The sequence below is a fragment of the Watersipora subatra genome, chromosome 7 (assembly GCF_963576615.1).
Source record: "Watersipora subatra chromosome 7, tzWatSuba1.1, whole genome shotgun sequence".
Classification (NCBI taxonomy): domain Eukaryota; kingdom Metazoa; phylum Bryozoa; class Gymnolaemata; order Cheilostomatida; family Watersiporidae; genus Watersipora; species Watersipora subatra.
The window spans coordinates 41920517-41947159 of record NC_088714.1 but is presented as its reverse complement, the minus strand read 5'-3'; the positions used below and the strand labels follow the sequence as shown (position 1 = coordinate 41947159).

The 26643-nt window shown below is 37.2% G+C and overlaps 1 protein-coding gene across 1 annotated transcript; it reads left to right on the top strand.

The window, feature by feature from the left end:
* Window positions 1–959: 959 nt before the first annotated feature.
* On the top strand, window positions 960–25588 carry LOC137401211 (metastasis-associated protein MTA3-like). The gene is made up of 14 exons (XM_068087610.1): window positions 960–1094; window positions 2662–2729; window positions 7057–7150; window positions 7523–7719; window positions 8156–8273; window positions 10159–10361; window positions 10713–10976; window positions 15688–15883; window positions 19060–19226; window positions 19821–20024; window positions 20438–20522; window positions 20623–20799; window positions 24372–24489; window positions 24729–25588. The coding sequence occupies exons 1-14, from the start codon at window positions 1067–1069 to the stop codon at window positions 24730–24732; spliced, it is 1923 nt and encodes a 640-aa protein (XP_067943711.1). The 5' UTR covers window positions 960–1066; the 3' UTR covers window positions 24733–25588.
* The last annotated feature ends 1055 nt before the right edge of the window (window positions 25589–26643 follow it).

The window sequence follows — 26643 nt, the reverse complement described above, 5'->3', positions numbered from 1 at the left end:
GGTTTTTTCGAAAACCCCGTATCAAATATAGATGCTCGCTACTTTACAGTTTTGTTTCAGCCTGGTCTAATCGGCAAGTCGTAATCTGATCATGTGACCCAATACTTCGCAAATAATTTCTGCAGCACTTTTCGATTATCACAAGTGACCAACAGGCTCGTCGTGATTATCAGACAATGATATGTACTCCTTCAAGCTAAGGCTAAAAAATTAAACGATTTGTTACGGTAAGTTATGAAATATCAGTGTTAAAAGTGACAGCATTACGATGACGATAAAATCGACGCGTAAGAACAATAGACATGGTTTTATTGAATGCGTGAAGTATATTTGTGAAAATATTTTGATGAATAAGGTTGCAAGAAAGTGTAAACAGAAACCATCTCTCACAACTACATCATATTTGAGCCGTTTTGGAAAGGGAATCCAAACTACGGCGGTCTCGTGTGGCTGCGATTTTCTGTTTGTTTATGAGCTTTTAAAAGCTTGTAATCACCTTTCCACATATTTTGCACCTACAACACAGCAGAGTAAAACATGGTGAATATTTTCATATCAAATAACGGTAATGTGAATTTTGTTGCAAGTCAACCTTTAATGATTTGGTTCAGGGGTATGCGAAAATTGCCCAAAAATTCATGGCTGTTTGATATGCCCAAACTTACGCACTACATATTACAAAGGAATTTATTGTTAGGTGATTAAGTTCAGCATATGTATAAAAAATTCTGATTGGTGTATCATTGCACCCATTGTCACGACTTAACTAATCTATATTTTAATTGTCGCTATTGAGCTGTTTTGACACAATTACTGGAGTTAGCTTATCAACAAAATACTAAAAGCGAAAACTCACACGGCGAATACTTTTAAATAGCCTAAGCTCTCAGTTTATGCTTTATTCTGTGATCTTAATAATTATGATTCTTTTATAGTCTTCGAGCTAGGGTTAGGATTGGTGCCTACGTCATCAAGGTGCTTGGTCCGAAGAAAGAACCGCAATTAGCGCCCGTATGCTTTAAAAACAATACGGACAATTCTTATATATATTTTTAAACATCATACAATGTCTGCTAACATGTACCGAGTTGGAGGTGAGCTATAGTTATAGATAAATAATTTGCAGTCTATATACTGCATATTGATATACATATGCGCTTTATGAGACCCCTTCCTTAGACATGGAGCTTGCAAATACCGATCTGCTGCATCCTTGCCTTTTTGTTGTATTTGATATGATTTACTAAAAGTGTTGTAAATTGTCTTGTTCACTAGAATGTGTATCTTCATTTGGCCGGTATCGTTTAGATGTTTATCTGTTTGGTAGCCAACTATTACAAAATACAAATAATGTATCAGATGATGTAGGCTATATATAGTTTATTGCCCTTGAAAGAAGTCACTGCTCAATATCAAGTTTTCTATTTTGCTATTACCTCGAATATCGTCAGATGCACATATTCTTTGTCTGTGCCTAAAGTTTCATTGTTTATTCAGGCACACACTATTGCAGATCATCAGTCTAAGCACCTCACTACAAACGGCATATTATTTTTGTTGAACACGTTGCGATAGAGTAACTTAAACTACAAACATATTTCCCAATAGTTTTTCAGCGCATTTACTGGTAGCTGTGTTTATTGGTTATTTATATGATGCTACTATGTCTTCAAATGTATGTTACTTTGAAACAGGCAGGTCCGTGGCGTTTTATACCTAATGCTGTCCAACTTCTAATTTTGATTTGGTCATTATCACTGTAAAGCTAGCCTTTGTACTGTTTTATGTGCAGTGTAGGCATGGTAGGATTATTGCTGCTTTCTGTAAAAGTAGGTTCTGCTTATTGATTACATCAAATAAAATTAAAACTTATTTACAAGACTTATGTTCTCCCTCAGTTCTCAGATGATACTCAATATAATGATCTACCTGTTGCTCTAATGATGTACTTGTGGCTTGTATCCTCACAGAGGAATGATTTTCTCCTCTATATATTGATAGCTCCTGGCTGCTGTAACAATGGAACATCAAGTTTATGCTTTTTAAGCTATTGATTGTTAAGCCTTGCCATATCTTTTGAATTCCAACTTGTTGACATATCACTCATTCTGTTGTATGTAATTCCCTTCATTTGATAAGAAATTCAATTGATTTTCTTGGTACAATAAATACTAGTCATATGTATTCTCATAACTTTTGTTCTCACTGTAACATTGGAAAAATCTGATTTCTTTTAGTACAAAGTTCTTACTTTTTATTGAATTGTTATAGATGTACATAGTGGTGTTATTTTTGCTGTTTTTATTACAATTTTGATTCATAACTGATATATATTTTTTAATTTACTTCACATATTTATCTATTCATGCTTATCTGCAATATTCTACTACAATATATAATTTACAGAAACTTTAAACACTAGTTTAGTGATATAATGCTGGTGAGAAAAATTGCTAAGTTAACTCATCACAAAGTTTGTTGGCTTAATTGCATTTCTCCATTATTACCTGAACAAGTTGCAGTATGAAATGCGTGCCACATACCTACATTTTGTGACAAAAGTCCTCAGCCACAAACGAAGGTCTTAAAGTAGTAGTTGAAAATAGGAAAAGGTAGCTGGCGTCAGCTGAATAGGCATAACACAGAAATATTATTTTGTAGATCATGTTTATTTTGAGACATCATCTTCTCAGCCATACCAAATCCGGCGGATTGAAGAGCTCAACAAGGTGAGAGTGAACTGTAACTTTCCACTCTGTCATTTGGCACGATTATTTTTGCTCTCTCAGTCTCGCATCTATAAGTAGAAAAGTATTTACATAGAAAACATATTGTTGAGGTTTACGTCTTGAGGTTTACGTTTGTTGTATATTATACTTTGACTGTTCCTAGAAAGAAAGGATTAGCTTAGACAAATATAGAAAAGCTTGTTTAACAAAATTGAGTTTGAATAACCGACCTAACTAGTATAGAAGGGATAATAAGGCAGATTCTTCTGAAAAAGTTGTATTGGTAGATTGATCTTCATGAGCTTGACCTGGCTATTCTAAAAGCTGTATTGAAACCTAAACATTTCTAAAATCGTTTAATAAATGCTGTGAATTTTACCACCGCTTAAACTGCTTGGGAGGGCATGCAAATTTGTTTTAGATCCTAACATAGTCCTTAAGATTTTTTCAGTAGTTCAGTAGATCTTCAGTAGTTCTTCTGTGTTCATGACGGTACTACCTTCAAATGGTGTTCTGTGTTGAAGTCTACCATCAATGCACTATAGTGGTGTGCAAAATAAACGGAATCTTTGTTCATTGTACAAATTTCTCATACTTATTTATAATTTGTTGTTCTTCTCTTTGTTACTAGCAAACATACAAATTGTATACCACTAGGTTCAAAATCTTGTCCAGATTCAGAATATCCTATCAAATAATGTGTAGGATGCACCCAAATCGGATGAGGCATAGTTTCTCAAACCAAAATAGTAAAATTGGATGGATTACAAATCCCCAGGTTTCATGAGATGATTTCTTGTTTCTGAACTTTACATATGTAAATCCTTTGTTTGTGAAGTCTAGTCTTGTAGGCATTATTAAATATGTTATGCCAAAAAAAAATGTTATAAGACAAAAAACTAATGATCAGTTTCAAGATAGCGAGAATCAGTGATCAGCAGTTCTTGGTTACTTTATACCTGTACAAACAAGGACAATCGAACTCTGCAATAGCCAAGGACGCTAAATGCTCAAACATTGGTGTTGGTGCAACTAAACGATATAAGGACATGGGGTCAGTGAAATAAATGTAAGGAAGATGTAAAAGAGCCAGCTCTGTGTGAGATGATCGAAAGTTTATTAGAGCATAATTGACAAACTGGCAGCTAAACACAATTGGAAAAAAGAATGGCAAGTGTCAACTAAAGTTGATATTTTTACATCAACTGTAAGAAAAAGACTGATAGCTAGTGGTTTGCGTGGTTGCAAAGCTCGCAGAAAGCCGTTGCTTATAGAAGCACATCGCAAGAAGATAATTTGATAGACTTGAAAACTTCTTGAATGTACAACAGAACAGTTGGCGACAGTTGTAATTATTGACAAATCAATATTCATAATCCAAAGTTACTAGTAATAATTATGTGCGAAGAAAACCTGGTGAAGAGTTCAGTCCACAATGCCTCTTGCCTACAATTAAGTACCCTTCTTCTGTAATGGTCTGTCTCCGAAAGATATACGCTGCATGACAGTTGTTAATGGCATGATGGATGCAGACAAATGCATCAAAGTTCTAGAAAAGAAGCTGATGCCAAAAATCAGACACCTTGGAATGAATTGTTGATGGTTTCAAGATGATAGCTTACTTTGACATCATGCCGAAAATGTGAAGAAATGGGCAGTCGGCCAGCTCAGAGCCATGATCTGAACCCAATTGAGAACTGTTGTCGTTGAGTGGGTCGACAAATAACCAGATACAAGCCAAAAGACAAAACAGCACTCATCACCAAAGTTATTGCTACATGGTACCAATTCATCACTACAGAAAGGCTTGAAAATGTGCTGCTAGCATGCTTAGAAGGTGTCGAGCTGCTAGCATGCTCAGAAGGTGTTCAGCCGCTAGCATGCTCAGAAGGTGTTCAGGCGCTAGCATGCTCAGAAGGTGTCGAGCTGCTAGCGCGCTCAGAAGGTGTCGAGCTGCTAACATGTTCAGAAGGTGTCGAGCTGCTAGCATGTCCAGAAGGTGTCAAGTTGCTAGCATGCCCAGGAGGTGTCGAGCTGCTAGCATGCCCAGAAGGTGTCGAGCTGCTAGCATGCCCAGAAGATGTCGAGCTGCTAGCATGCCCAGAAGGTGTCGAGCTGCTAGCATGCCCAGAAGGTGACGAGATGCTAGCATGCCCAGAAGGTGTCGAGCTTCTCAAGAACAAAAACTGGCCATCCAAATATTAACCAATCCAAATATTAACCAAGAGTTTACCTTCATATTAACCCAATGGCCTTTTTCAAGACCACCTAGGGCTGTTCAAAAGGTTTTTCAAACCATATGACTTGAAACGAGCAAATAAAAACATATGTGGTGTGATTATATCTGTACAGATGGTTATCTTCAACCACAAATAAAAACATGTGGTGTGATCATATCTGTACAGATTGTTATCGTCAACCATTAAAAACATGTGGTGTGATCATATCTGTACAGATTGTTATCTTCAACCACAAATAGAAACATGTGGTGTGATCATATCTGTACAGATTGTTATCTTCAACCACAAATAGAAACATGTGGTGTGATTATATCTGTACAGATTGTTATCGTCAACCATTAAAAACATGAAGTGTTCAGAATTGAACCTATATCATCATTCAAAAACAATGTTACAACTGTTTGTTTTACATATTTTAAGTTGGTACAAAATGACGAATAATATAACTCTTTCGCTGGCAGAGCGACGTTTTTGTCGCTTTGCGATACGGCTGCTAATGGGCAGTGCGACGTTTTTGTTGTTTCGGTAACGTATTTTATTATTGCAGTTTCTGGTTAGCTAAATGCCGTTTGTTGTTTACTTTTTTACCAATAGCAAGCTACGATATAGTAGTTTCGGTTAGCCTCAAAATTGACTTTAAGGTTGAAAAAAAAACGATCGTTTTTAGCAGTGATGAATAAATAAACTTTCGAAAAAAATTAGAAAATTGTTCTAAATAATTTATCAACTTTTATTTTTCTTGCTTCGGTTTTAGCTTTTATTTACCGAATTTTTTGAGAGTTTGACTTTAGTTTACCATCATGGCGACTTCTAAAAGAACCTCCCGAGATTATTCTAATAAAGCAACTACTAGTACCGAAATTACTAAGAGATTCAGAGCTGACAGTGACTTTTTAGATTTAGTAGCAAGAGATGACAGTGAATCAGATTAGGATTGTGATTGGAATGACTTTACATCTGGAAGTGATAGTGATGAAAAGGCTGGTAGCAGTAATGATGAGGATGTGAGTAGGAGTGATGCCAGTGCCTGGAAGAATATAACCAACATAAACAGAGATGAATCTCCTACAATTCAGCAGTTTATAGCAGTGACAGGCCCAGTATTTACTCCAGTAGATGCTCAACCAGTAGAGTATTTTGAAAAGTTTTTTGAGCCTGTCAATCCAGGAAGTACATCTTTGTGGGAGCTCTTTGTTACACGAATAAGTACATGGTGCAAAGACTGTGATGTGGGCCTTTGTAAAGGAGAATGCTTTCGAAAATATCATTCGTAAATAGACAATTATTATGAAAAGCATATATTTTCTGTTATACATTTTTATTTGTTTATAATATATATTTATATATATATATATATATGCCTATGGACATATACATGTATACATATGCACTTTTAAACATAGATATATGCACATAATAACACAAGGAAAATTGTATGAACCTTTTAAAAAAATTGATTTTTTGGAAAATTAATTCGCCCATGGGAGTCTGATTTAGTTTTGAAAATTCGCCCGCGAAAGGGTTAATAAGTTATATATTGCTATTGACTAAATTCACTAAATCAACATTGGAGTAACAACGTTGTAAATGAGAATCTTAGTTTTCCAACAAATGGGACCAGTTTATTTTGCACATCACTATATGTTCAGTAGTTCCTATGTGGTCAAGGGTACCATCTCAGCACCATTCACAATAGTTCTCTGGTACAATCAACAGTTATCTTCAGTAATTTTATCTTCAGTAATTCTTCTGTGCTCCACGACTTAAAAGTTATTCGCTTGAAAGTGGCTTTTATTTTGAATGCCTCGTATTTGATGTTTGCATACCGTGAGGAGATGCCAAGGTTGAAGGTGCTGTTGCTGGCTGTGTGTTGTCGTCATATAAAACTGATCTACTTTTATTGGTTGTCACTATAAAACTATTGTGTGGAAATTGGACAAATTAAAATTACCATTTGACTGATTTTAGTGCATAACTTTAGTTGCGCACAAATAAATTTTTCTTAGACTATAAGTCGAATAGGATTTTGGTCTGCTACTGTTTTGTAAGAGTTATTTATTTTTCTGCATTGCGTTACTTGTCTTTAGACGCCAACAGGAAATGTAGAGGCCAAGGTCATGTGCTATTTCAGACGACGAGATTTACCTACGACTCTCACTCAATTAGCTGACAAACACCAAGGTTGGTACACACCAACAACTACTTTACGCCTGCTCAAGACTTGCTTTCATACCAATCGTAGCATTGCCATATTTAGCTCACTCTGTTTTTAGGAACTTGAAACTATTTTTGAATCGTAAAGCTTTACAGCCGCTGATGAAGCAGTGCTTGTAACACTTCTACTAGTCCAGGTTCTATTCTTTCAAATGTATGTTTGCTACTTTTGGACCAAAGCTCGTAGTACAAGCTTTTCAAGTAATTAGTTGTTTTAATGGAATTGTAATCTATACACACTGTTCGGCATCAAGCGTGTTTTACCCAATTGGTAGAATGCTTTTGTTAAGCTAGAGGTGCAGGGATTCCTGATGTCATTGCTGTATTTGTTGTTATTAGCAAGCATAGAGGAGGAGCAACAGGAGTCGATTGAGGGCTTCAAAGAGCTTAATGACCAGGAAAGGCATTTACAGCGACACCTAGAGTTATTTCTTTCTAGACAGGTGGAGACAGTTCCAGCCACACATATCAGGGGCAAGTGCAGTGTGACGTTGCTCAATGAAACCGAGAGCGCTCGCGCATACATCGGCCGAGAGGTAAGCCTACATGTTTCATTCACCTCGACTTTTGTCGATATACCTTGTACATCAAAAGGTAAAATAAATTTTCTCAATTCATCTGAGTCATGTTGACTCGTTATAACAAAAAGACTCTCTTCACATCCATTCAGCTCGAAGTCTGCGAGGTTTTATTTTTAGAGAAACATTTGTCTCCATTGATGGCTATTATTATATATTGTTATTATATATTGCTCGAAACCAATTATTTTTTGACTATTTGGTGATTGAGGCAGAAAAGAACTTAGCGTTGTTTGTATCTCTGAAACTTGCCTTTGACATGATGAAACTGAGACCTGGTAGTTGTACAAATGCAGTTCCATAGAGTGCATGCATGCAGGAGTCGTTTTACTCCAACTCGTCCTGTTCCATCTATGAACAGTCATTACATAATTAATTCCTGATTTTTTTGCAGCATAGCTTCTACTACTCACTAGTATACGATCCTCAGGTTAAGACACTGTTGGCAGACAAAGGGGAGATCAGAGTCGGCACCGGTTACCAGTCACAAATTACTGCGTTGCTCGCAGAAGGTAGTACAGTGTATTTCCTTTTACAGCGTACCTCTTCAAATATACCTGTAGAGTTTGCTTGTTACAACTTTCCTTTGCACCACAGACTTGCCTAGAATATTCTGGAAGTATTTTTACTCTACATTGTCATTATAGTCTTTTAGTTACCCTCTAGTGAGGCAACTACTTCGCTTGATCAGGTCGGGTAAATCATGCAGCCCAACATGCATGCCAAATGTTACAGGTTGACTTCCAACAAAATTCAAATTACAGTTATTTGGTATCTAAAGATTCACCATGTCTTGCTCTGCTGTGTTGTGGGTGCAAAATATGTGGAAATGTAATTACAAGCTCTAAAAAGCTCAAAAATGAACAGTTAATCGCAGCCATCATGAAAACGCCGTAGATTGGAATCCCTTTCCAAAACGGCTCAAATGGGACGTAGTTGAACACGATAACTTCTGTTTACACTCTCATGCAACCTCATTCGTCGAAATATTTTCACAAATATACTTCGCGCATTCAATAAAACCATGACTATTGCCCTTACACGTCTATTTTATCATCATTGTAATGCTGTCACTTTGAGCACTGATATCTCAAAGCCTACCATAAAAAGTCGTTTAATTTTTTTGCCTTAGCTCGAAGGAGTGCATATCATCCTCTGATAAACATGACGAGCCTGTTGGTCACCCGTGATAGTCGAAAAATGCTGCATAAATTATTCCCACTGTTTGGCAGGAAGTGTGGGTCACATGATCAGATCACGACTAGACTATTAGACCAAGCCGAAACAAAACTGTAAAGTAGCGAGCATCTATATTTGATACGGGCTTTCTGGTAGAACACGAAGTGTTTGTCATAAACTAGTGCTACGAGACGTTTTATATTGGGCCTTTTATTGGCCTTTAACTTCATGTGATCAAAAACAATAACCACAATGTTCTAGTACGTCGTCGAATAAAGAGATTCCAATCTACGGCGTTTTCGTGATGGCTGCAATTAACTGTTTGTTTTTTAGCTTTTTAGAGCTTGTAATCACATTTTCACATATTTTGCACCCACAACACAGCAGAGTAAGACATGGTGAATCTTTTGGTACCAAATAACTGTAATTTGAATTTTGTTGCAAGTCAACCTTTAAGGCATATTTGCGCAATATAAGCCTGAGCTGTAACATGGTTTTTGATGTCACATGAATAACCTGAACAGCTTGTAATGTCCACTTCGATTTTGACTCATCTTATCCAAAAAATTCTGCCCCAGAGATGCTTAGTGAAAACCAGCGCAGTGGGTGGACATAGAGGGTCCCATTAGCGCACTCAGTGCTGTGTATGAACATAGGGTTCCATTAGCGCAGCCAGCACAGTGGATGGACATAGAGGGTCCCATTAGTGCAGCCAGCACAGTGGGTGGACATAGAGGGCCCCATTAGCGCAGTCAGCACAGTGGGTGGACATAGAGGTTCCCATTAGCGCAGCCAGCACAGTGTTTGGACATAGATGGTCCCATTAGTGCAGCCAGCACAATGGGTGGACATAGAGAGTCCCATTAGCGCAGTCAGCACAGCGCGTGGACATAGGGGGTCTTATTAGCACAGTCAGCACAGGGGGTGGACATACAGGGTCCCATTAGCGCGAGAGAAAAAGAAAAGAGGATTAAATAATATTTTCTCTGACTTTTGGAAAATATTAAGTAAAGGGAGACTTTGTGGCAACATGACAGTACCTTTTTTCCCTTTTAAAAGTTATTTGCATCTTATAACCATAATTTGTCTGCAATGCACTGCATAAGAGCGGTCCGCATGAGGCAGTTTCGTGGGCTGGATGTGGCCCGTGGGCCGTAGGTTGGTCACAGCTGCTCTAGATCATTCTGTAAATGCTGTATTTAATTTGTGATGATTTAGGTGAGGATGACAACAGAGATCTTGCAGACTTGGAGGAGCTAGTTTATCAGCCTGATCACAAACTAGAAGATCAGCAGATAGACCAGTTTCTTGTGCTTGCGAGATCAGTCGGGACATTTGGCCGCGCCCTTGACTGTACGAGTACCGTGAGGCAGCCTAGTCTTCACATGAGTGCAGCAGCAGCGAGTAGAGATATCACCCTTGTGAGTCACACATCATTTGTCTGTGTACAAGTTTGTAAGATAGTCTCTCAGATTGGGTTCATACCTATTTACGCTAGGTATGCAGCCATAGAGCTTACTTCATGCTGTTTATCTGACAGATATGTTATTGCTATTGTAACTGCTGGTATCTCCTGCGGCATCCTTATCATGTTAATGTAATGTTATATAAAATTGATTTCTGGTTAGTGTTATGTACTAATCTATTTCTAGTTACTCTCTGAGGCAGTAGAAGTGACCTCACCGGTGACGTTCACCTTCGTTATCCCCAAGAGATTCTAAGGCTATTTTTCCAGGAGTCTCACTTAATTTTAGGCTGCTTTGCATTTTTAGTTCCATGCCATGGACTCATTACACGAACACGAGTATGACCTGACTAAGGCCACTCTTAACCTCGTCGGGGCGGGGGGCCCTGTGCTCTGTCGTGATGAGATGGAAGAATGGTCAGCTGCAGAGGCTAATCTTTTTGAAGAGGCTTTAGAAAAGTATGGGAAAGACTTTGTCGACATTCGACAAGACTTTCTGCCTTGGAAAACTCTCAAGTGTGTCATAGAGTATTACTACATGTGGAAGACTACAGACCGCTATGTGCAGCAGGTTGGTCTAGTATGACTAGCATCTATCGCTACTAGCTGAATAGACAGATCAAACTTTTGGAGCCAGTTAACCACTGGCGACTGTTGTTCATCCTTCTCTTTCAAGCCGGGTTTCGTTTCGGAATCATCAAAAATCGAAATTCTTTATTTTACAAATCCAATTCTTTTAAATAGCAGATTAGATCTGTACCTATACTAACTATATTTGAAAAACCTAATTGTATGACATGGCATAACATTTGTGGTTGCGCCATCAGTTTAATAACTATACCAGTAGATGCCATTCCTCAAACTCTTTACTACAAACAAAGGCGAGATAAAAACGTTTTAACAAATATTGTGAAAACATAGAGAGGTGATCAATAACTGAATAATACACGATTGGATATCTGGTATTCAGCCAAAGTTGTTGATGGACTTGGTTCCGTAACACAGGCCAACCTACAGTGCACTCCTGCCATACGAAATTAATTTGTTTCGATGTTAGCATCGTAAGGCAAAAATGTCGTATAGAAAACCATAATAGCAATTTAATGCAAACACTCCCTGGTAAAAACATCCATATTTTATATACTTGCTGTGTTGTGCATAATAAAAATTAGTTACCCTACAGGATGAATTTATTCACGGAGTTATATTTCGCAAAAATTGCCATTTCATGCATATTCGCGGACTAATTTATTCGCGGCTGAAAACTGTCACTCTCTATGAAGAGTTAACTCTATTATATCTAGCAATAGAGTTAACCCTACGCATGCGCACATTGCGTGTTTCGTTTTTTATTTAGCTTACAACTACACGTACGGGTCGACCGTGCTAAGCTATAAATTTTTTGCTGCGTTCAGAGATTTTCACGAATATTCATAGATTTGGAGGCCTTTGATGAACCAACAATTTGTGGTAAGTAATGAGTTTTTCACATTTATTAAATTAGTTGAATTTTACTTTGGTTCTTTGGTAAAACGCAATATTTATTTTTTCCATCCCTACCGCTTCATTATTTGTTTGTGTGCGAGAGAGATTTTTCATCATACACAGAAGCACAATGATTGCAAGGGTGGTAGATGTCATTCTTAGAAGATCACCAATCATTCAGGGAGGTCTTGAAATTGCGGTAGAAATGACCGCAACCGCTAACGAGGAGAATATATCTGTTTTAAAAAAGAAAAAAATCGCCTTTACGAGCACAAATCTTTGGCCAACCGGCAGAACTTTGAGATAGTAAGCCACGAGGAGAGTTCTGATGATAACTTCCTTACCAGTCATGTAGTAGTGAAAGAATCGCCTTTAACATCTACCCAAGACAGTGACAGCGACAGAGCTGCTATTACCAACATAACTAGTCTGAGAGCACCATTACACGCTAGTATTCACTTATCAAGAGTACCAGTTTAATTTTATTGCTAGACAACCGCCATATGGACTGAACTGTTTATATTTACTCCATTCATCGTTTGTAAAATTTTATTTGTGTTTGAAATATTTTAATTGTACACTCAAGTTTGTAATAAATTATGATATATCTATACATGAAATAAAATATATAATTTAATCATGTTTGCTGCAGCGATATCAAGGAGTTGTTGTCGATGAAGGGGGTCTAGGTTGACTGGTTGCTTCTCTGCCAATATTCCTGCCTTGATGAATATTACTACTTGTCTCTAGTTTTCGTAATCGGAGTAGGTTGTTTCATTCTCAATCTGCAGTAAACACAAAAAAAAGAAAAAATATTAATAAGTGTTACAGAAGTACAAAAACAATAGCTGAGGTATTTAATGAAAGCGATCAGTTTTTAAACAAAAGAATCAACTAATGCAGTTAATTATGGAAAAACGTATCTGCACTGCAAATCAAATACATACCATAATGTCCAGATCAGAATCATGATCGTCCTCAACTTCGGTATTAGAGATTGATGGAGTTGATTTTAATATAAAAAGACTAGGAGAGCATTTTTGCGATGACGAAGCCATGCAGAATAACTTGTAAAAATCTTGAATAATTTTGTAAAGTTTGATGCAATAGCAATAAAACTCGAAGCCGGGTGATGATTTTAAAGAAGTTTTGGAACTCGGCTATTTTTAGTACTTCTGCCTAGCGGCTATTTTTGCGATGACGCCATTCTGCATATCTTGTGACAACCTTGAATAATTTTGTAAATAAATGTGATGCATTGGCGACGGTGTTAGCTCAAAGCCCAGGCAATGATTTTAAAAATGTTTTGGAACTCAACTACGTTTAGTATTTATACTAAAAACCAGCCTAGCGGCTAGTTTTTAATTTGATGCAGTAGTTATTCTCCCTTGTGATTAAAAATAGAACTAATTATTCACGAAATTTAATAATTCGCGGAAATGACTGTTCGCGAAATCGCAAATTTTTTCAACCAACGAATATTTTCATCCTGTAGGGTCTAAAATAGTATGTTCACTTTAGTAACTATAGTTACTTACAGTAATTTTAGTTTATTTAGTGGTTATGATCTGCAATAAAATGGATAATTACAATGTACTACGTGCAGTGCACTATGCTGACCAGCATTTCTGTCTAAATAAAACTGCAGGTAGTATCGAATTGCTATAGTTTCTGTCACGCCTTCATCAGTTAACATTCATATTAAACCCGGATACTATTGGTATTATGAGATTATGACTAATATGGGTTTTATAGTGATATTGTGGTTGTAACAACAACTGCTATTAGCCATTGTTTAACAGAATGGTTTATAAATTGGTGGCTTTGAAGTCCCTGATGGCATTATGGGGATAAATCAGTGCGGAATGCTTCTTGGTTTATATAATATATATCTCAGTGTTTGGTCCGAACATCCCCAGTTAAATCCCGACCCCCAGTTATACCGATGAAGTTTTGAGAGTGAAAAATCACCTTTGCACTAGAATTGAACTCAGAACCTCCAGTTCTGCAGACAGGCGAGCTAACCATTAAGCCACATTGTATTAATTGTGTGCATACTTATTACACCTGCCAATATTTAATGGCAATTGGTAAAAATACCCACCCTTCAGCGTTCACGCTTGAACTAATTTACTAGAAGAAAAATTTTACTAGAAAATATGCACCCAGACTTCCCCAGAATGCTATAAATATATGTACATATAACATAAACTTAATTAAACTTCTAGCACACACAGAAATAAACAAACATCTTTACTTAGAAGTTAGATGGTAAATAAATGTTGATTTTCTGTCCAAAAAATTTTTTTATCACTCAGGCAACGTGAGTCATTCGTCTAGTAGCTAATAAAAAACTGAAGGATTAACCCTTTCGCATGCGAGGTTTTTTGGGCTATTTGAGACCCCTTGGGCAAATTAATTTTTCACAAATCGATTTTTTAAATATCATTGATACATTCTTATTTATGATATTGTATATATATGTATTATGTTTTATGATACAGGTAAATACAAATAAACATGTTTCAAGTCAATTTTTCATATAATTGTTTTTCTAGCTATGGTACTTTTAGAAGCATTTGCCCTTGCAGAGGCCTAGACCGCAGTCTTGACACCATGTGCTTATTCTTGTTTTTCTATAGCCTTGGCCTATAGCCTTTGGAGGACGCCATGATAGTAAAAGAAAGTTGTTGCACTCTGGAAAAACATTCACAAAGCAGAACTAAAAGCAGAAACAAGCTACAAAAACATTCCCAATTTTATTTAAAGACGTTTTTATTTCAGATTTTTTGTTCGTTTAGTATTGCAAAAACGATCATTTTTTTTCTCAGAACAGCTCATTTTTGGGTTGTTAACAGAGACCAATCTATTGTAGCTCACTATTGGTAAAAAAAATTAAACAAAAAAAGGCAATAAGTTAACCAGAAATCAATTTATAAAAAACATTTGTGCGGCGACATAGTAGTTGCTCTGCCCATCAGCGTCAGTATCGCTAAACGACAATAATGTCGCTATGCCCGCAAAAGGGTTAACATCACAAAGTCTGAACAAGAATATTGAATAATATATTGAACACACATTAAATATTGTTGTTTGGTATTCAATATTGGCTAATTTTTTCTTTGAAATCAAACACTAAAGTTGTACTACCTCCCACCATCTTGCATAAGACCTCAGAGTTGACAGGGCCTTGAAATAGCAGGTCAGATAACTTCTGGCCTTGTTACACGCAGTTAACACCAGAGTCCTTGGTTTTCAGGCTCAATCCTGGCTACATGCAACGCCCTCTGTCTGAAAGGGTAAAACCAAGGAGATGGCAGTTGAACCGGTAAAGATGAACATGCACAAAACTTTTGATAGATTTTGTAAAAATGTGTTGGTATTTTTTTAACAATTGCAATTATTTTTGATGTTTGAGGGGATCTTACTGCCATGATGTTTTAGATTGAAATCGATAAAACTTGTTTGCAGTTAAAACGATCACTCCAAATATCAAAAACAATCACAAATGATAGAAAAGTACTGATACTTTCTGATAAAACCTACTAAAATTTTGTGCAAGTCCATCTTTAATTGAACTCAATCTGTGTCTGCCTAATAGCAGCTTTATCTTAGGAAGCGACAGATACTAGAAATGAAGAGACACATCTGTGTGTATATGTGTGGAGCTTGCAGAAATGTTAGGAGGTGCTTTCGTAGCTCTATATTTTGATAGCTTTACGCTTTGCAGAGATGATGAAATTTGATAGTTCCCTCTGTACAAATATGGAATGATTGCATGGTTTTACGACTTGCAGAAACGTGTAAAGGCTGCCGAAAATGAGAGCAAACTAAAACAGGTCTACATTCCGAGCTATAATAAGCCCAATCCGAATCTCATCTCGGGCAAGTTGACAGAGAGCCAGATGGGTGGTCGGCCGTGCCAAGGTTGCAGCACAGAGAGAGCAGATGCTTGGTATGCATGGGGAGCTCTTCAACTCCAGTACAGACTTTGTGAGTGGCTAATCATTCTTTGTCCTTTTCGTTTTTCTTCTACCACCTGTCACCAATTTGTTTGGCAACTGTTGGCTGTGGCGTCCGTGCAAGATGTTGGTGTTGGCCACATTTGCCTCACTCACATCTCATTGGCTAATTTTGGCTACTTAAGATGACAAGACCGACATTAAGATAGTTTTTATGAACAATAAAATATAGAAATAGTTGACAATTACTTTTAACGCATATAAATTATGACAATTATCAAAAAATGTTTAAATTAGGCCAGCATGCTTGTCTGTGCTACACAAGTAGCAGAGACAAGCATGCTGGTCTCTGTAGCTGTCTCTGACAAGTAGTTGTCTCTGCTACTTGTGTAGCAGAGACGCTCTGCTACACAAGTAGCAGATCATCGGTGTGATCAGAGCATCGGTGTGATCAAAGCATCGGTGTGATTAGAGCATAGGTGTGATCAGAGCATCAGTGTGATCAGAGCATCGGTGTGATCAGAGCATCGGTGTGATCAAAGCATCGGTGTGATCAAAGCATCGGTGTGATCAGAGCATCGGTGTGATTACAGCATCGGTGGGATTAGAGCATCGGTGTGATCAGAGCATCGGTGTGATCAGAGCATCGATGTGATCAGAGCATCGGTGTGATCAGAGCATCGGTGTGATTAGAGCATCGGTGTGATTAGAGCATCGGTGTGATTAGAGCATCGGTGTGATCAGAGCATCGGTGTGATCAGAGCATCGGTGTGATTAGAGCATCGGTGTGATCAGAGCATCGGTGTGATTAGAGCATCGGTGTGATTAGAGCATCGGTGTGATTAGAGCATCGGTGTGATCAGAGCATCGGTGTGATCAGAGCATCGGTGTGATCAGAGCATCGGTGTGATTAGAGCATCGGTGTGATTAGAGCATCGGTGTGATCAGAGCATCGGTGTGATCAGAGCATCATGTGTATTGCCTTCACCGGATAATGCTACTCCAGCGCAACATGCATTCTAGTCACTGCTTGATACGCTATAACTTTTTATGTTCTGACTTATACCAACCCTAGATCTAAATTTGGATTCTTTGGTCAGCCTTTCATGTGATAATGCGTTTAGTTGCGGCTATCCATTCAATTTTTCATGCTAACTGTCCATTTCCATGTACATTGCACCCTCAGGATCGATTTTTTCACCTTACGAAGTGGAACATGATGATTTTTTCACCTCACCATACGAGTCTTTGTTCACCATACGAGTTGAACAAAATTGTCTCCCGACTTAGAATTTGGCATTCTGAGCTAATTACACACGTCGAAAGAACAAAGACGCCAAAATGCTGTTTGCCGAAAATCTTTTCGCAACGCCTGAAAGAGACTTGACCGATTTCTCTCAATTCAACAATTCTTGTCTGTAAAACGGCAATACATTCCAATAGCTAAGTTAGAGTTGCGGTCTTTTCATACACGTCAGACAACTTCTCTTAACCTGCTAACAATAATCCACTCAATTATAAAAACTGATCATTCGAGTTTTCTTGTCGAATCAGGTTAATAAAAGTTTTAAACAGATCCGCTAAAAGTTACAGTGAAATCGAAGACCGAAACTGATAAGTGATAAAATTTTAGCGATAAAAAGTTGAAATTCAGTAAAATAATCGCAAATACATACATGTACTAAAGCTTAGCTTTATCTGTGTGTGTGTTTAGTAAGCTAAACTTATTTGAGGTGAATTACAAGTTTATGTTTTACGTACATCTTTGTTAAAGGTAAGAACTTCCTACGGTACATTATGTTACATTTTATTGCAGATCATAACCATTAAATACACTAAAGTTGCTGTAGGTAACTATAGTTACTATGGTTAACATACTGTTTTGTTACTAGTTTTTAATATGTACAGTATGTATATAAAATTTTGACGGTTTTTACTCGGGGATGTTTGCATTATATAATTACTATGGTTTCTATACCCCTACATACGATTTTTCCAGCATACGATGCCAACCTTGAATGGATCAAAATCGTATCCCGAGGGTACACTGTACTTATATGGAGCCAGTTCTTCATTTAAGCCCTTGTATATAGAGTACAGAGCTTAAACTATTCTATTAAAATATGATTATGTATTAAAGTAGCAATATAATATTGAGTGTAATGATGGTCAGTGACCTGCTATAGACTTGCCTGTCTGCTCTGGTCTTACCTGTCTGCAATAGACTTACCTGTCTGCAATACACATCCTGTCTACAATGAACTTACTTGTCTACAATAGACATATCTGTCTACAATAGACATATCTGTCTACAATAGACATATCTGTCTACAATGAACTTACCTGTCTACAATAGACATATCGGTCTACAATGAGCCTACCTGTCTTACTTACCTTCCTTACTACTTTGTACCGGAAGAAATTATCAGAGCTGTGTCCAAATCATTTTTTATTTGAGCTGAGTCAAATCAGCTACAAACTGGTTTGATTAGAATCAAATAACTTATAAATAAAATCACTTGCATGATGCACACAAATCAAATACCACACCACTCGTTAATGATTAGGAAATATTTGACAAATGATTGCGTACAGAAACATCAATGATTCAAAACAGATATTCAACAAGATATGATAGGGTACCATAATTTCTTCTTTTCATTTCATCATTTGATTGAACGATAATGTTATCAATTATACTGTATACGATAGTAATAAGTAGATGACAAATGATGTATTTCTGTTCTTACACTGTATTCAGGGATATTGTGGTTATATTTAATGTATTTTTACACGTGAGCAACAGTAAACAGAACATAAAATATTAAAGATAAACAAAATTATTGGCATGGAGACAATATAAGTCCCAATTAATTTTATCATTCACTTGTTACCATTACATTTCTTAGAAATAACAATTTTGAAAAGTTTGATCCAGAATGAGAACTTCGCCTTAGATGCATTATGAATCCGCTTTTATTAAAAACCTTTTCATTTGTAGCAGATGTTACAGGGATAGACCATACCCTGAAAGCAAGCTTAGCTAGCATTTATCCTATTTTATTTTATCAGTGTGAGAAATTATAGTATACAGCATACTAGTTTCACTTATTCTGTGTCTGTTCCTACTTGGCTATGCATTGCTAGCATTTGCATACAGTGATGGAAGTTTCAACCTTGCAATGAAACACTTTTTATCACTCGCAGGTGACCACTGTTGGTCATACTGGAAGCACATGGGCGGGCTGAAGAACAACTCTGCCAAGACCGAGAGTGAAAGACCTTCTCCTGCTGGTCGTCTCGAAAGAACTGCACAGGTGCAGAATCCTATAGCTAAAATAGAACTGACTAGCTGCATGCCCGGCGTTGCACGGGTAATACAATAATTACCCAATGAATTTTTACTAACTTAAGCTAGTAACTTAGCTAGTAACTTAGCTAGTAATTTATGCTAGTCTCAATCTTTACTATAAGAGCTGTGAAGCCAGTTTGATCTTACGTGTAATGTTAGACATTACATCAAGCTAGCCAGTAGTATTTTCGCGAGCACTGCATAAGTATGTGCACTATTTTTCTATAGTATGGCAAGGATGATGCAGCTTAGTGGTTTAGCACGCCGATCTGCAGACCTGAAGGTTCCCAGTTCAAATCCAGTGTGAAGCGGATTTTTCTTTTCTAGATTTTAATCATTACACCTGAACACATGAACGACAGACAGACAGATGACAGACAAACTTTGAGATTTATATATACGTGTATATAGATTAGGGGATCGAGTGCATGTGTCTTTCATAGCTGGCAGTTGTGCTTGGGCTACCAATTCCTACAATCGCTAGATTGCTTGACACAGATCTCTTATGGTTATGATGCTAACAATATTTGTTCTGAAATTTTTATGTTTTTCATTCGTCTATCAATTGGATATGTTTATGTCTTACGCTTAGTCATTGCTGCTTGTATTGTTTCAGTACAAGCAGCTTGCTGACATGGGATCAGCAAGCTGCCGGTGTAGCATTGCAGGCTGCTTGAAAGAATTTCGGCACAAGGCGTCTCTCGCGCGTCACATGATGGTCGCTCACGGCATCTCAGTAAGAGCGAGCTCTCCGAAGCCTATTATGAAGACAAGGACTGCCTTTTGCCTCATCACCACCTCTCTCACTCGTCTGTCAAGGGTAAGCTCTTTGTACAAGCTGTTGTGTTCTTTAGTATGTAATATATTATGTAATATAGTATGTGTTCTTTAGTATATAATATATATCCCTAGAGACTGTTCCTCTCAGTTTTAGATCTCATCTCCTTTCATCTTCTCCAACAGTTTTAGATGTTGAGATCAGGGCTATCATGGCACATCGTCCTCTCTAACAGAGTATATCTTGCATGCACCGTCATCGTTGATTGAGGATGTTTTGCGAGTGCTGTGCTTCTTAACGGTTTGTTTTTCAGGTGCTGTCATCTCTAGCAGAGTTCGTGTTGTGTTGCAGGTGCTGCCATCTCTAACAGAGTTTTTGTTGTGTCGCAGGTGCTGTCATTTTTAGCATAGTTTGTGTCGCAGGTGCTGTCATCTCTAGCATAGTTTGTGTTGCAGGTGCTGTGCCGAGACATCCTCAAGCCGCGTCATGCTGCCAGGAATCCTACAAAGTCTATTAATGCTAACCACATCAAGACAGAATGTAAGAGCAGTTATTTAACTTTTTATCGTACAGACTGTTGCATATAGAAACAGTGTAGACCGTGCTTTACCTTTCATGTGTGCTCATGTGTTGTTTACAGGCCACTTTCGATTACCAAAAGCAGTTGCTGGCACCCTCAAAGTTGGCAAGAAAACAAAGGCAAAAGCAGTGGCTATCTTGTCTAAGATGTCAGATGAAAGTGTCGTGGTAGGCCATGCACCTACTCCATCTATCACTCCAAAAGAGACAATGCCGAAGAAAAGATCTCATGAGGCGGGTGAGTTGCTCGTTACAGGTGTGACAGAGCCCAGTCGACACTTTTTACACGACCTTACTTGAATTTTACTGGTATAGATTATGATAATGAGTTATGTCCTCATGAAACAATTTGAACTAGTTTGACGCCCTCGCATCCAATGTGGTAACGTATGCCATTGATGCATGCCGAGTACTGTATTTTCCATATAGTTACAGAGCTAGACTATCTTTTTGATTAACTTGCTAAGTTAGTCTTAAAACTATGCAATATTACGGGGTCAGCTTGTGTCATCCAAGGCATTTGAAGAACTTTGAGATTCCTGATATTTGTGAAAAGTAATCGTATTACTACTGTAATTATGAATGTGTAGCCATTTTACCTAATTCTTCAAATATGTATTGCTAGAAAACCAAAGCCTATTGAGTGCAGCTGTTTATCAATGCAAGCCGTATTATATTATAGCAAATGCTCGAATGTCTGCGAAGTTGAATCTTAGTTGAATATCTTAAAAGTTGACTTGCAACAAAATTTGCATTACAGTCATTTGGTATCAAAAGAGTCACCTTGTCATACTCTGCTGTGTTGTAGGTGCAAAATATGTGGAAATGTGATTACAAGCTTTTAAGTTCAAAAAGGAACAGTCAATCGCCGCCATCACGAAACTGCCGTAGAATCTCTTTCCAAAACGGTTCAAATGGGTCGTAGTTGAACAAGATGGCTTTTGTTTACACTTTCATGCAGCCTCATTCGTCGAAATATTTTCACAAATATACTTCACACATTCAATAAAACCATGTCTATTCCTTTTACGCGTCTATTTCATCATCATCGTAATGCTGTCATTTTGAGCACTGATATCTTATAACTTACTGTAAAAATTCGTTTAATTTTTAAACCTTAGCTCAAAGGAGTGCATATCATCCTCTGATAAACATGACAAGCCTGTTGGTCACTTGTGATAGAAAAATGCTGCAGAAATTATTTGCGCTGTTTGGCAGGAAGTATGGGTCACATGATCAGATTACGACTAGACGATTAGACCGAGCCGAAACAAAAGTGTAAACTAGCGAGCATCTATATTTGATAAGGGCTCTGATAAACCCGAAGTGTTTGTCATAAACTAGTGTTACGAGAAGTTTTATATTGAGCCTTTTATTGGCCTTTCAATTCACGTGTGAACATCACGTGTCCAAACAATAGCCAAGTGGATTGATTATGTCAGAGAAATATACTGATTCCGATCTACGGCAGTTTCGTGATGGCGGCGATTAACTGTTCGTTTTAGAGCTTTTAAGAGCTTGTAATCTCATTTCCACATATTGTGCACCTACTACACAACAGAGTAAGACATGGTGAATCTTTTGATACCAAATAACTATAATGTGAATTTTGCTGTAGGTCAACTTTTAAAGATGAACTTACGCAAAATTTTAGTAGGTTTCATCACGAAATATCAGTATTTTTCTATCGTTTGTGATTGTTTTTGGTGTTTGAGGTGATTTGACTTCCTGGATGTTTCAAGGTTAAAATTGTCAAAAGTTGATTGCGCTTAAAACGCTCAGATGAAGCTAAAGTGCGATTATGGTGTCTATAGTTGGTGTCTATGGTTGGTGTCTATAGTTGGTGTCTATAGTTGGTGTCTATAGTTGGTGTCTATAGTTGGTGTCTATAGTTGGTGTCTATAGTTGGTGTCTATAGTTGGTGTCTATAGTTGGTGTCTATAGTTGTACGGCGACTGCGGAAATACAACTTGAACGCAATAGCCGATATGAATAACGAGAGAGACAGCCTTCGCACAACTGTGATGTCATTTCGGCACCTATTTTTCATTTGCACGTTTTAACAGTGATCAAGTTTTGTCGATCTTGATACAGCCTGGCAGTCAGATCACCTCAAGCATCAAAAACATTCGCTAATCGAACAGCATATTAAAATCCCTACTGTTGATCTGCACTAACAATATGACAACCGCCTAATATTTCATTTATTTACTGCCTACAAGTGTATATAAAGTACCATGGACTCCACCGTACCAGATTAGTTCATTCCAGTGTTGGCATCATAAGGCGAACATGTCATATAGAGGTGTATATTCCAGTGTTGGCATCATAAGGCGAACATGTCATATAGAGGTGTATATTCCAGTGTTGGCATCGTAAGGCGAACATGTCATATAGAGGTGTATATTCCAGTGTTGGCATCGTAAGGCGAACATGTCATATAGAGGTGTATAGAAACATGCAGCAATTATCTAACGCAAACACCTCCTGGTACAAAGTATCAAAATTTTACATTCGTTCTCTACATATTAAAAATTAACAAAATAGTACATTAATTTTGTAACTATAATTACCTACAGTAACTTTAGTGTATTTAGTGGTTATGATCCGCTTATGGTTAGGATTCTTACTTCCTCCTTTAATGTCATTATCAATCTTAGGACTCATGGCTAACGAATTAAAGTTATATATGTAGTTATAGGGTTATATGGTTATACAGGCCCTACGTATGATGAATTAAAGTTTATAGTAAATATGATTCACATATTTATATATTTTCGTTTCACTCACACAATATCAAGCATTTGCCAAACAGGAAGAATGTGGAACAGAGAGAGAGAGTGAGCATCATTTCTCTTTTAGGCGTTGTGGGAGGGTTTTCGGCAAGTAGTATTTCGACATCTTCATTATTCTGATGTATTGAGCACATCAACTGCCAAATTTTTAAATTTCAAGAGACATTTTTGTTGATGTTGTATGGCGAATCAGCTAATAGATGTTTATGAAGTACAGTATAGTAGTACACTATCTATGTGTATATCAAGTAGAGTGCATCATGCTTATATAAGTATAGTACAGTGTACTATGTGTATATTAGTATAGTACAGTGTACTATGTGTATATAAGTATAGTACAGTGTACTATGTGTATATAAGTATAGTACAGTGTACTATGTGTATATCATATATAGTACAGTATACTATGCGTATATCATATATAGTACAGTGTACTATGCGTATATCATATATAGTACAGTGCACTATGCGTATATCATATATAGTACATTATACTATGCATATATGATCTACTGCGTAGACAGCAATTAACACGAGTCATCGGAATGTCAACATTCACAGCGGCAGCAAGGGAGCGGCAGCAAGGGAGCGACAGCAAGGGAGCGGCAGCAAGGGAGGGAAATCTATGAAGAGTTGTAGTATAAATTATTTTAATGATCTTCATATTTCTTATCGTCACACTTGTTCAGATGACTCCTCGCAACAACAGTTTTATTTTTCTCGATGGAAACTGTTGCACATTTTTTATTTAATCAATGTACAGTAGAAGCCCCTACAACGTAAATAATCCGTTCCGGTAAAGTTTACGTTGTCGTATTACGTAAAATCCCTATGAAAGTAGGGATTTACGTAATACGACACCTGTTGTACAGGGAACATGTTATCCTTCGACATGCTTACCAAAACGACTGCTTACAACACACAAGCAGCACTTACTAGTGCTGCTTCTATTATCTCTCTTGCTTCAACAGCCGTTAATTTTTTGAGTGCCTGCAAGCCTTCCTGTACTTTGCAGGAGGACCTGACCCCAAGCGCGCCATGGGAGTGATTAGACATGGTGCTGACTCGTCCCCTGTTTCCTCTGCATCGACTCCTCCTCCACAACTGTACTTCGGTTCAGAACGAGATGCTAGGTACAGTAGATTCATGTTTTTATTAACACCACGTAGGTACATTGAAGGACTGTCAAAATTCTGGCTTTGTTTTGTGTATATTTTCTTTAACTTGTTTTCTTTGGCCCAATGTCAAAGGAGAATTGATGGAATCCTGATTTTCTCCTTACAAAAATTGGATATGATTTTGTTTAACGTAACACATTAAAATTTCTAGTATCTTATCATCTATTACAGAGCTGGTGTTATTTTTGTTGTAGTTAAGTTGCTGGGTCATCACTGAGAGTATCTTTGTACATTGAGGGAGGATGCTTGACAGCTCACTCTTTATACTTACTAGCAGCATGGCCGCATGCTCGTCTGACTGCAAAGACTTCGTACAGCATGATATCTTGATCCTTCTTTTATAAAAGTACAGCCGTGTGCGAAGTAGACTAGACTCCTCAGTTGGAATACTAAAATTCTCATATACAACATTGTTTCTCGTTGGGGGGTTCTTTCAATAGCCATAAATTCTACATGAATCCTCATTTTCTCCTGATTCCAAATATGTAAACCAAGCAGTTGTAAAATTATGTTTTTGAATGGTTATGTACGCTCAATTCTGAAAATTTCATTTTTTATGGTCGAAGAGACAATTTGTACAGATATGATTACGCCATATACATTTTTATTTGCATGTTTCGCGTCACACATGTGTATATGACTTTTTTAAGTTATATACACGTATATGTATGACTTGACAATTAGCCTACATCATCATTCAAGATTATAATTTTACAGTTGTTTGGTTGACATATTTGAAATCATTAAAAATGAGGATTAATTTAATATATAATTTATGGCTATTGACTAAATTAAAAATGAATAGCGATGCTGTAAATGAGAATATTAGTTTTCCTACAGAGGGTTCAGTTTATTTTGCACACTACTGTATATCTATATAAATATTATTACCTGTGTGTATGAACTATACATGCTTGTATTCTTCGTATACTTTTATTAAGACGAAACTGTATATTAGTGTACATTTCATCAATAGTTTGTCTAATGTTGTTAGACTTCTTACATTGTTGTACTTTGCTTTGTATATTTGAACTAAATCGATACAATATTCTTCTCTTCTACAGTAAGTCTCATTTTTCGGTCAAGCATTTTTTCCCAACTCTTTTATCTTAACTTTACTAAATTTATTTAAAAAAACTCAGTAATACCCATCCCAACAAGGTAATCTACCAGTGGATTATCCTCAAAGCAAAATAATCTACCAATGGAACGTCTTCACAGCAAGATAATCTACCAATGGATTATCTTCACAGCAAGATAATCCACTGATAGACTATCTTCACAGCAAAATAATCTACCAGTACATTATTACAGCAAGATAATCTACCAGTAGATTATCATTATAGCAAGATAATCTACCAGTGGAATTGTACAGAACAACTGCCGAAAGTGTAAGTATTATATTGGGCAGTCTTGTCGGCCACTAAATTGCGTAGAAGTAAAAACAAGCACCACTTCATGTGATCAATCTAAAATTGTTCTATAACATCCACTTTTTCAATTTGATATCTTAGCGAATGAAATCTTAGGGAAGATCATACGTATTGCCTTTGCAAGCTTGATAATTGTGATCAGTGATGGGCTAGCATTCTAATGCTGTGATTATGTTGATGAGAAAACACCAACTCCCTGATACGATCCACTTTTCATTTTCTGTAGCCTCAGCAAGGCATGCTGGTTCTATAAAAAAATGTATTATTTCAATGTAATATGTCAATGAAATGCGTTTAACGAAAATTTCAAATTCGTGTTCAATTGAAGTTTTGCTTGAATTTCTGTTCATCTTGACGTTTAGCAAGTTACTCACTGGTTGATATTTTAAAGGATGCCTGCGAGGCACCTTCACTAGCTCCGTGCCTAAGGTAGCAGAAACAACGTAGTATGTTCCAAAGCAATATATATTTTGCTTCGCTTGAAATACATTAGAGAACATGCATTATCAAGAATGTGCAAAACAACTGCTTGTCTTTGCTTGACCTTTATATAGTCTGTCGAAGGCTTAAGCTTCACTTCTTTCCGAGTCGGTGTCGGATAAGATTTTAGGCTGCGCTGACCCGAGTTGAGTCGGCTGTCGGTGTGTAAACTGGTCTACCTTCCACCACACACCCC